Here is a 12,548-nt window from a genome sequence, read left to right as displayed (position 1 = left end):
ACACTAGGGACAATTTGCTATCTTTACCAAAGCCAATTAACCTACAAACCTGTTTAAGAAGGAACTGCAGATGCTGGAAAAAAAATCGAAGGTAGATAAAAATGCTGGAGGAACTCAGCGGGTGAGGCTGCATCTATGGTGCGAAGGGATAGGTGACGTTTCGTGTCTCGACCCTTCTTCAGACTGATGGACCTATTTCCTTCGCTCCATAGATGCTGCCTCACCCGCTGAGTTTCTCCAGCATTTTTATCAACGTACAAACCTGTACGTCTTTGGAGTGTGGGGGGAAAACCGGAGCACCCCGGAGAAAACCCACGCAGGTCACGGGGAGAACGTACAAAACTCCATGCAGACAGCACCCGTAGCCGGGATCAAACCCGGGTCTCTGGCGCTGTGAGGCAGCAACTCTACCGCTGAGCCACCGTGCCGCCCTTTTACAAGGCTGTTGCCAGGGCTCGAGGGCCTGAACTACAGGGAGAGGTTGAGCAGGCTACGACTTTATTCCTTGGAGCGCAGGAGGATGAGGGGTGATCTTATAGAGGTGTACAAAATCATGAGAAAATAGATTGGGTGGACACACAGAGCCTCTTGTCCAGAGTAGGGGAATCGAGATCCAGAGAACATAGGTTTAAGGCGAGGGTGGACAATTTAATAGGAACCTGAGGGGCAACTTTTTCTCATTGGGTGGTGGGTGTATGGAACGAGCTGCCGGAGGAGGTAGTTGAGGCAGGGACTACTGCAACATTGAAGAAACAGGCAGGTGGGACTAGTGTAGATGGGACATGTTGGTTGGAAGGTAGACAAAATGCTGGAGTAACTCAGCGGGACAGGCAGCATCTCTGGAGAGCAGGAATGGGTGACGCCACCCATTCCTTCTCTCCAGACATGCCACCTGTCCCGCTAAGTTACTCCAGCATTTTGTCTATCTTCGATTTCAACCAACATCTGCAGTTCTTTCCTACAAAAAGACGTGTTGGTTGGTGTGGGCCAGTTGGGCCAAAGAGCGTGTTTCAACATGGTATGACTCTATGACTACTTTGAAAGTTGTGCGTCTAGAACATCAGAAATTGAATTGATGTCTTATGGGCCTGTCCCACTTAAGCGAATATTTGGGCGACTACAGGCGACTGCCACAAAATGTTCAACGTGTTTGTACCTTCTCCCCGTGACCTGCGTGGGTTTTTTCCCCAGGCGCTGTCGTAGGTTGTCATAGGTGCTGTCGTAGGTGAAATCCATTAAAATGAGTCCCTGGCAGAAGCCTAAGTGGGACAGGCCCATTACACCCATCGTACATTCAGTGTTTTGTAATTAAAAGTTCACCGATCATTTTCTGTCACTGAAGTAAAGACATCTGTGCGTTCTGAGGCTGGAGTGATCACCTTGCCAAGGTTCCAGTTCCTGTTTGACGTTCGATGATTACAGTTGGAATGTAGCATTATATAAAGAGGCGGCACGGTGGCAGAGTTAGGTCTGTAAACTCCTATCTCACCAGCGACTAACTTTACTGAACCAATCTACTGTTGTGTGGTGTGTTTTTTAAATTGCTGTTTTTTTCTTTTTTTCCTCCGACAAATATGTTGTATGTGATTCTGTTCCATTCTGTTTTGTAGTTTTTTTGCACAAAGTCCGCGAGCATTGCCACTTTTCGTTTCACTGCACATCTCGTATGTGTGTGTGTGTGACGAATAAACCTGACTTGACTTGAGTTGCTGCCTCACAGCGCCAGAGACCGGATTCAATCCAGACTACGGGTGCTGTCCGTACGGAGTTTGCACCTTCTCCCCGTGATCTGCGTGGGCTTTTTTCCCCGGGCGCTCCGGTTTCCCGGGGTGATGGTGCAGGCAGATGCGATTGTGGCATTTAAGGGGCTTTGGACTGGTACACGGACATGCAAGGGATGTGTGTGGGGGGGGTGGGGGGGGGGATATGGATCACGTGCAGGAAGAGAGGATTTTAACTTGCCATCATGTGCAACATGGAAATTGTGGGCCGAAGGGCCTCTTCCCGCGCTGTACATGTTTCTGTTGTAGTTTAGTTTAGCTTAGAGATACAGCGCGGAATCGGGCCCTTCGGCCCACCGAGTCCATGATAACCAGCAATCCCCGCACGCTTGCACTATCTTACACACACTAGGGACAATTTATATTTATACCAGGCCAACTAACCTACAAACCTGAATATGGTTCTGACTGTCTGCCCTACAGCTGTCCAATAATTGGATATTACTCCTATTAGCCCGCCCCCCCCCCCCCCCTGCCCCGCCCCCCCTTTACAACCACAAACGTAAATGTATTTTATTGGGATTTTATGTGATAGACCAACACAAAGTGGTGCATAATTGTTAAGTGGAAGGAAAATGATACATGGTTTTCAAATTTTTTTACAAATAAAAAACTGAAAAGTGTGGCGTGCAAAAGTATTCTGCCCCCCTGAGTCAATACTTTGTAGAACCACCTTTCACTGCAATTACAGCTGCAAGTCTTTTGGGGTATGTCTCTACCAGCTTTGCACATCTAGAGACTGAAATGTTTGCCCATTCTTCTTTGCAAAATAGCTCAAGCTCAGTCAGATTGGATGGAGAGCGTCTGTGAACAGCAATTTTCAAGTCTTGCCAGAGATTCTCAATTGGATTTAGGTCTGGACTTTGACTGGGCCATTCTAACACATGAATATGCTTTGATCTAAACCTTTCCATTGTAGCTCTGGCTGTATGTTTAGGGTCGTTGTCCTGCTGGAAGGTGAACCTCCGCCCCAGTCTCAAGTCTTTTGCAGACTCTAACAGGTTTTCTTCCAAGATTTGGCTCCATCCATCTTCCCATCAACTCTGACCAGCTTCCCTGTCCCTGCTGAAGAAAAGCATCCCCACAGCATGATATATATATCTAAGCACATGAAACAGTTTTGCACATGGGAAGCTTTAAAACATTTGTCTTTAATTGTAACGACTATTTGATATTTTTCCTTACATGAGTTTATAAAATGATATGTGATTATTCCATTGAGTTATAGTTTAGTTCTGTGACACCTGGTGACAATGTTATGATGAATAACACAGGATGCAAATTGCAGCAGGATCTGGATCGGTTGGTCAGGTGGGCTGAGGAATGGTTGATGGAGTTTAATACAGAGAAGTGTGAGGAGTTGCATTTTGGGACGTCTAACAAGGGCAGGACCTACACTGTGAATGGTAGGCCTCTGGGGAGTGTTGTAGAGCAGAGGGATCTAGGAATGCAGGTGCATGGTTCCTTGAAGGTGGAGTCACAGGTAGATAAGGTGGTCAAAAAGGGTTTTGGCACATTGGCCATCATCAGTCAGAGTGTTGAGTATAGAGGTTGGGAGGTAATGTTGCAGTTGTATAAGACTTTAGTGAGGCCACATTTTGAGTATTGTGTTCAGTTCTGGGCACCACGTTATTGGAAATATGTTGTCAAGCTGGAAAGGGTACAGAGAAGATTTACGAGGATGTTGCCAGAACTAGAGGGTCTGAGCTATAGGGAGTGGCTGAGTAGGCTGGGACTCTATTCCCTGGAGCGCAGGAGAGAAATACATTGGGTAGATGCACAGAGTCTTTTGTCCAGAGTAGGGGAGTCGAGGACCAGAGGACATGGGTTTATGGTGAAGGCGAAAAGATTTAATACGAATCTGAGGGGATTCTTTTTCACACAAAGGGTGGTGGGTGCATGGAACAAGCTGCCAGAGGAGGTTGTTGAGGCTGGGACTATCCCAACGGTTGTGAAACAGTTGGACGGGTACATGGATAGGACAGGTTTGGAGGGATATGGACCAAGCGCAGGCAGATGTGACTAGTGTAGCATGGGGCATGTTGGCCGGTGTGGGCAAGTTGGGCTGAAGGGCCTGTTTCCACGCTGCATCACTCTATGACTCTATGACACACTTGGTCAAGCTTAATGTGGCCATCGTCTCCCGTGGCAACCGGCCCGTCCTCATGGAAATCCACTACCAGACGAATATGTGGCCTCTGATTTATCATTGACTTACACCAATGATTCATATGAGGGATCGAGGGTGTGAGCTTGCAATGGCTTTGGATGTGCGGATAGGAGGTCCTGACCCATTTCATACTCGCTATAATTTAGTAGATTGAGGGGGGATCTTATAGAAACTTACAAAATTCTTATGGGGTTGGACAGGCTAGATGCAGGAAGATTGTTCCCGATGTTGGGGAAGTCCAGAACAAGGGGGTCACAGCTTAAGGATAAGGAGGAAATCCTTTAGGACCGAGATGAGAAAAACTTTTTTCACACAGAGAGTGGTGAATCTATGGAACTCTCTGCCACAGAAGGTAGTTGAGGCCAGTTCATTGGCTATATTTAAGAGGGAGTTAGATGTGGCCCTTGTGGCTAAAGGGATCAGGGGGTATGGAGAGCAGGCAGGTACGGGATACTGAGTTGGATGATCAGCCATGATCACATTGAATGGCGGTGCAGGCTCGAAAGGCCAAATAGCCTACTCCTGCACCTATTTTCTATGTTTCTATGTCTCTCTCCCTAAATCGAGCTGCTTCAGCTGCTGTCTCATCCACCTTGGCAACATTCAGGATCTCCATTAGCCAGCCGATACGTAAACATCACCCATTCCTTCTCTCCGGAGATGCTGCCTGCCCCGCTGTCTATATTCAGCGTAAACCAGCAGGAATGGGGTACTGATTTTGGATGACCAGCCATGATCATATTGAATGGCGGTGCTGGCTCGAGGGGCCGAATGGCCTACTCCTGCACCTATTTTCCACGTTTCTATCTGCAGTTGTTTTCTACAGCCAGATCAATTAGCTCAATAATCCAAGCGGCATTCAGTCACGTTCATAGGTTCTCAGAGCAGAATTTGGCCGTTCGGCCCATCAAGTCTACTCCACCATTCAACCATCTCTCCCTCTCAACCCCATTCTCCTGCCTTCTCCCCATAACCCCTGACACCCGCACCAATCAAGAACCTATCTATCTCTACCTCGAAAAATATCCATTGACTTGGCCTCCACAGCCTTCTGTGGCAAAGAATTCCACAGGTTCACCACCCTCTGACCAAAGACATTCCCTCTCATCTCCTTTTATAAAGTGCTTAAAATGGAAGGCTCGTACCAAAAATGTAATACTAAAGATGGTACAGAGTGCAGGAGTAACTCAGCGGGTCAGGCAGCATTTTAGTGAGAACATGGATCGGTGGCGTTTCTGGTTGGGATCCTTCTTCAGACATCCCAACCCGGAACATCACCTATCCATGTTCTCCAGAGATGCTGCCTGTTCTGCTGAGTTACTCCAGCATTTTGACTATCGTCGGTGTAATATAGCTTCTGCAGTTCCTTCCTACGCATTCTCCAGAGATGCTGCCTGACCCACTGCATTACTCCAGCACTTTGTGTCTTCTTTTGTAAACCAGCTTCTGCAGTTCCTTGTGTCTGCACTTCAGTGCTCCACTACGAAATCTCATCAATGTATGCCTACGTTGAAGAAGTTCTCCTATCCTTCTCCCCACCCTCTGCCCCGCAAACAGACTGAAGAAGGGTCCCGACTGGAAACATCGGCTCTCCGTGTTATCCTGTGATTCTCCCTGACCCGCTGATTACTCCAGCACTTTGTGTCTTCTTCTAGTTTGTCCTATATAAGTCTTCTGTCCAAGAGCAAGATAACTAACACTTAATTAGAGTCATAGAGTGACACAGTGTGAAAACAGGCTCTTCGGCCCAACTTGCCCACACCGGCCAACATGTCCCAGCTACACTTGTCCCACTTGCCTGCGCTTGGTTCATATCCCTCCAAACCTGTCCTATCCAATAGACAGTAGGTGCAGGAGTAGGCCATTCAGCCCTTCGAGCCAGCACCGCCATTCAAAGTGATCATGGCTGATCATCCCCAATCAGTACCCCGTTCCTGCCTTCTCCCCATATACCCTGACTGCTATGTTTAAGAGCCCGATCTAGCTCTCTCTTGAAAGTATCCACCGCCCTCTGAGGCAGAGAACTCCACAGACTCACAACTCTGTGTGAAAAAGTGTTTCCTCATCTCCATTCTCAATGGCTTACCCCTTATTCTTAAACTGTGGCCCCTGGTTCTGGTCTCCTCCCAACATGTTTCTAGCGTGTCCAAACCCTTAATGTAACTGTCTAATTCATGTACCTGTCTAACTGTTTCTCAAACGATGGGATGGTCACAGCCTCAACTATCTCTCTGGCAGCTTGTTGCAAACACCCAGGGGCGGAAAACCCGGGAGGTCAGAGGGGACACGTCCCCCCCATGTTTTGAGAGGTGGGGGACATCCCCCCCAAGTTTTTGTGATCCCGATTTTAAAATCGCCGTTTTTAGCAATGGATTCAGCCTCCAAGCCGCGTGCGTGCGTGCGTGCGTGTCTGTCTGTGTGGGCGCACAACCCCTCAGATTCCTATTAAATCTTTTCCCCTTCACCTTGAACCTGTGTCCGCTGGTCCTCGATTTATATCAACTGGGTCGATGGTGGAAAGGGTCAAGAGCTTCAAATTCCTGGACGTGCATATTTCTGAAGATCTCTCCTGGTCAGAGAACACTGATGCAATTATAAAGAAAACATATCAGTGCCTCTACTTCCTGAGAAGTTTACGGAGAGTCGGTTTGTCAAGGAGGACTCTCTCTAACTTCTACAGGTGCACAGTAGAGAGCATGCTGACCGGTTGCATTGTGGCTTGGTTCGGCAACTTGAGCGCCCTGGAGCTGAAAAGACTACAAAAAGTAGTAAACACTGCCCAGTCCATCATCAGCTCTGACCTCCCTACCATTGAGGGGATCCATCGCAGTCGCTGCCTGAAAAAGGCTGCCAGCATGATCAAGGACCCACACCATCCTGGCCACACACTCATCTCCCCACTACCTTCAGGTAGAAGGTACAGGAGCCTGAAGACTGCAACGTCCAGGTTCAGGAATAGCTACTTCCCCACAACCATCAGGTTATTAAACTCAACTCAAACAAAACTCTGAACATTAATAGCCCATTATCAGTTTATTTGCACTTTATCAGTGTATTTATTCACATGTGTATATATTTATACAATGGTATATGGACACACTGATCTGTTCTGTATTCATGCCTACTATAGCCTGTTGTGCTGAAGCAAAGTAAGAATTTCATTGTCCTATCTGGGACACATGACAATAAACTCACTTGAATCTTGAATCGATTCACCTACTCTTCAACCTGTGCAAAGACGGATGTATCTCTTCACCAAACTGAACAAAAATTAACTTTAAAAAAGCTATTAAAGAAAAGATTTTGGAGTGAGTCGTGTCCAACAGAATTGCCCTGGGATAGTTTGATATTAAAACTTCAGATAAATTGAAGTTTAAATCCCAAGAATAGAGAAAAGCCTGGATAGAGTGGATGTGGAGAGGATGTTTCCACCAGTAGGAGAGTCTCGGACCAGAGTCATTGACCCAGAATTAAAGGACGTTCCTTTAAGAAGGAGGTGAGGAGGAATTTCTTTAGTCAGAGGATGGTGCATCACACAAACCAACCTCCCTTCTGTTGACTCCATCCACACCTCACGTTGCCTCGGCAAGGCCAGCAGCATAATCAAGGACGAGTCGCACCCTGGCCACTCCCTCTTCTCCCCTCTCAACATCGGGCAAAATGTATAGAAGTGCGAAAACGCACACCTCCAGATTCAGGGCCAGTTTCTTCCCAGCTGTTATCAGGCAACTGAATCATCCTTCCACAACCAGAGAGCGGTCCTGAACTACTATCTATCCCTTTGGTGACTCCCTGGACTATCTTTGATCAGACTTTGCTGGCTTTACCTTGCACTAAAGCATGATTCCCTTATCATGTATCTATACACTGTGAATGAATCGATTGTAATCATGTATTGTCTTTCTGCTGACTGGTTAGCACGCAACAAAAGCTTTTCACTGTACCTCGGTACACGTGACAATTAGCTAAACTAAACTATACTGTGGATTCATTGCCACAGAATGCTGTGGAGGCCAAGTCAATGGATATTATTAAGATAGGGTTGGATAGATTCTTGATTAGTACGGGCGCCAAGGGTTATGGGGAGAAGGCAGAAGAATGGGGTTAAGAGGGAGAGATAGATCAGCCATGATTGAATGTCGGAGTAGACTCTCTCTTCCCCCTCCTCCCCCCCTATTCCCCCCTCCCTCTTCCCCCCCTCCTACCCCCCCTCTCTTACCCCCCTCTCTCTTAACCCCCTCTCTCTTCCCCCAACCCCTCTTTCCCCCTCCCCTCTCTTTCCCCCTCCCCTCTCTTTCCCCCTCTCTTTCCCCCCCTCTCTTTCCCCCCCTCTCTTTCCCCCCCCCCTCTCTTCCCTCCCCTCTCTTCCCTCCCCTCTCTCCTCTTCCCCCCCCCCCTCATAGACTTGGAGAATTGAGGGGCCAAATGGCCTAATTCTGCTCCCTTCACCGATGCACTTATGAACTAATGAGTTAAACATCCTTGAAGTGCACCTGGCCCTCTGATTGCAACGCTACAGCCTGAGCCACCCTGACATGATGCCAGGGACCCATTGTGAGATTGACCAATATTACTTGAAAACTCGGTCAAATGTAACCTAAGTTCCAATTCCCACAACCTCTTTGACAAAACATCTCGCCCAACACTCAAAACACCAGTGGGAATTTAAAATAAACGAATGTGTAATTCATGAGTAAACTCTGGAAGGAATCCAAGAAAAACCAGGAATAAAATCTTTTTCTTTGATGAGCCAAAAAAACGGTGATGCGAGTTTGTTAATAGATGTCTTTCATGTACGTTCAACCTTGCACCAGTGTCCAGCAGAGGAATGCCAAGAATTTATACATGACCAGGCCGGGACAATGTACACACACACTCCAAAGAATGGCCCTGTATTTAAATGGCTGGTGAAATAGAGTCCTTGTAAGGAAAGACAGGTAAGGAAGAGTGATGTCCACAGAACCAGGTCATTTGAAAGTGAGCTTTCAAAAACAATGGTGTGCGGTGCTGGGAGAACTGATGTGGTATAGGGTGCTGTGAGTTGCGTACCAGATTTCAACTCTCTCCTTCATCTTCCGTGGGTTTAGAATGGCTCTTAAGTTGCTGCACCTCCTTTACACATGTCTAAGTATCTGTTTTGAGTCCAGGAGGGGGGGGGGGGGGGGGGGCGCGGTGGCGCAGCGGTAGAGCTGCTGCCTCACAGCGCCAGAGACCAAGGGTTCGATCCTGACCGAGGGTGCTGTCTGTCCGTATCTGTACGTTCTCCCCGCGACCGTGTGGGTTTTCTCCGGTTTCCTCCCACACGGCCATGATGAGACAGTCGTGAGTGTAAAAATACCAGGCACTTCTTTGGACTTTGGAGGTTAGAGGCGCAGCGTGGAAACGGGCCCTTCATGCCCAACGACACTGCGTTAACCAGCGATCGTCCCGTACACTCGCACCATCCTACACACGAGGGGCAATTTACAGGTTGTTTTTTTAACCGAAGGCCAATTAACCGACCATCCAGTACATCGTTGGAGAGTGGGAGGAAACCGGAACGCCTGGAGACAACCCACACGGTCCAAACTCTGTACAGGCAGCACCCGTGGTCAGGATTGAACCCGGGTCTCCGGCGTTGTGAGGCATCAGCTCTACCGCTGCTCCAACATGCCGCCCCTTGAAGAAGAAGAAAGAGACCACAGATTCTGGACAACTTTTGTCAACGTTTTAAAGTAGCATTTAAAAAAAAAAAAATTTTTATTAAAATAATTAATTCAATTATTTAAAAAATTATATTACACTACAATAAAACAAATCAGACCCCACCACCATAATACAATACAAACAAATATCCTTAATAAACTTCTGTACAATTGTCAAGGATACATTCAACACCCTGCGGTCCCGGAACTCCCTCAGGGTGCCCGTGGACAGGGCGTATTCCCTTTCTAACCCGCACCCGGGCGCGGACGTATCCCCGGCTCGGGTAGAGCCCTCCACCGCCTGGCGCCGTGAATCGCGGATGGCCAGCTTGGCCAGGCCCAGGAGCAACCCAACCAGGGCATCTTCAGCCCAACCACCTCTCCTACGCACAGGGTGTCCAAAGATGAGGATAAAGCAGCATCTTTGGAGGTTTCCCCTGCTTCCAGCTCTCTTGAAAATACAATTCTCTTAATCTAAGTTCTTCTCACCATCACAAATATTGACTCTCCCTTGAACATGCCTGGGAGACAAGTCAAGCTGGTTACGGTTCTTTGTATGAATTACAGATACTTACCCATATGGACACTGGTGCAGCAACTCTCAAGCAATTAATCTTAAGGTGATGGGAAATGTAAATCAAAAGAGATAAGTTTGGTGCTGTGATTTCATCGTTGGACTGGGACTGGTGGATATATTTCTGGTTATCTATTATAAATGAGTTTGATGAAGGGCCTTGTCTCCAGAGATGCTGCCTGTCCCGCTGAGTTACTCCAGCATTTTGTGTCTATCTTTGGTGTAAACCAGCACCTGCAGTTCCTTCCTACGCACACCCCTCATGATATATCCAATGTTCGCAGAGTCACACAGTGTGGAAACAGGCCCTTCGGCTCAACTTGCCCACACCTAGCTACATAGTCCCACCTGCTTGCGTTAGGCCCATATCCCTCTAAATCTATCCTATCCATGTACCTGTCTAAGAAGGAACTGCAGATGCTGGAAAATCGAAGGTAGACAAAAGTGCTGGAGAAACTCAGCGGGTGCAGCAGCGTCTATGGAGCGAAGAAATAGGCACCGTTTCAGGCCGAAACCCTTCTTCAGACCCTTCTTAGACATGTACCTGTCTAAATGTTTCTTAAACATTGCAATAGTCCCAGCCTCAACTACCTCTTCCAGCAGCTCGTTCCTTACACCCACCACCCTTTGTGACAAAAAAGTTGCCTCTCCGGTTTCTATTAAATCTTTCCCCCCTCACCTTGAACCTATGTCCTCTGGTCCTCGATTCCCCTACTCTGGGCAAGAGACTCTGTGCATCTACCCGATCTATTCCTCTCATGATTTTGTACACCTCTATAAGATAACTCCTCATCCTGCGCTCCAAGGAATGGGGACCCAGCCTACTCGACCTCTCCCAATAGCTCTGGCCCTCGAGTCCTGGTATCATCCTCCCGCATCTTCTCTGCCCCCTTTCCGGCTGAATTGTTTTTTTGTTATTTTACTGACGCAGATTTCTCCCGAGTCGGTGCTGATGACATCCAACTTGTACGGACCATCCGGCAGTAACGCTCTGGTGACGTTCCCATCGCTGGAGGTTGCCAAGCAAGCTCTGTTGGACAAGAATCGGCAGCACATTGGCAGTCGCTACATGGACCTTTACCTGTCGTGAGATATGGTGCGTGTCGTCTGTACGGTAACCAAGCAAATTGTATGTCCATATAAGATCACGAGTGATAGGAGCAAAATTAGACCATTCGGCCCATCAAGTCTACTCCGCCATTCAATCATGGCTGATCTATCCCATTCTCCCGCCCTCTCTCCATAACCTCTGACACCCGTACTAATCAAGAATCTATCTATCTCTGCCTTAAATATATCCACTGACTTGGCCTCCACAGCCTTCTGTGACAAAGGATTCCACAGATTCACCACCCTCTGACTAAAGACATTACTCCTCATCTCCTACCCTAAAAGAACGTCCTTTAATTCTGAGTCTGTGACCTCTAGTCCTAGACCAGGGGTGGGGAACCTTTTCATGTTGGAATGCCACATTAAGTTAGCTGTAATCTAACAAGGCCGCATCCAAGAAACTTCAATTAGATATACTTCAAAATGTACATTATTTTGTTAAAATAGCCCTCATGACTTACTAATGTTTTAATTGTGGCCGTCAGTCGGGGAGGATTATTTCGTTGAATCTTCTTTTACTCTTTGGTATTTTAAATACGTTCATTTTAAGATTAAAATAAAAATAATAAAAGATGAACAAAAACATATTAATAAGAATAAAAAGATTTGTTCTACAAAATTTGGATTCATTCAAAAGGCCGCACTAATGCCCCTGTCCCACTTAGGAAACCTGAACGGAAACCTCTGGAGACTTTGAGCCCCACCCAAGGTTTCCGTGCGGTTCCCGGAGGTTTTTGTCAGTCTCCCTACCTGCTACCACTACCTGCAACCTCCGGCAACCACCTGCAACCTCCGGGAACCGCACGGAAACCTTGGGTGGGGCGCAAAGTCTCCAGAGGTTTCCGTTCAGGTTTCCTAAGTGGGACAGGGGCATTAATGGCCTAGAAGGCCGTAGGTTCCCCACCCCTGTCCTTGACTCTCCCACTAGTGGAAACATCCTCTCCACATCCACTATATCCAAGCCTTTCACTATTCTGTATGTTTCAATGAGGTCCCACCCCCCCATTCTTCTAAACTCCAGCAAGTTCTGGCCTGGTGCCGACAAACATTTGTCATATGTTGATGGAACAAATAGTGATATCTGTTATCAAATGTAAGATGGGAATTGAAGAAGGCTGGATGTTGAATGAATGTATACTTTATCACCAAATATTAATTCTGTTTCATTATCGTCATCTGCAATGTTGAAGCTTTTTATGAAGTTTGACACTTATGTATAGGAAATTCAA

At 47.3% G+C, this 12,548-nt stretch overlaps 1 protein-coding gene across 6 annotated transcripts in view; it reads left to right on the top strand.

Moving 5' to 3' along the window:
- Positions 1-11,473, top strand: part of esrp1 (epithelial splicing regulatory protein 1) — a 105,148-nt gene extending 93,675 nt beyond the window's left edge. For 3 of the 6 annotated variants that reach the window (XM_033020087.1, XM_033020086.1, XM_033020089.1), the window contains one exon: positions 11,141-11,473. In XM_033020087.1, the coding sequence (XP_032875978.1) occupies positions 11,141-11,299 (159 nt within the window). In that variant the 3' untranslated portion in view covers positions 11,300-11,473. Of the gene's footprint in view, positions 1-8,765; positions 8,889-11,140 lie in introns of all 6 variants that reach the window. The other 3 variants (XM_033020090.1, XM_033020088.1, XM_033020091.1) reach the window with 2 other exon arrangements.
- Positions 11,474-12,548: the final 1,075 nt, after the last annotated feature.

Source organism: Amblyraja radiata, chromosome 4, assembly GCF_010909765.2.
Source record: "Amblyraja radiata isolate CabotCenter1 chromosome 4, sAmbRad1.1.pri, whole genome shotgun sequence".
Classification (NCBI taxonomy): Eukaryota; Metazoa; Chordata; class Chondrichthyes; order Rajiformes; family Rajidae; genus Amblyraja; species Amblyraja radiata.
The sequence above is the reverse complement of the archived record's forward strand: the minus strand, read 5'-3'. Positions and strand labels throughout refer to the sequence as shown.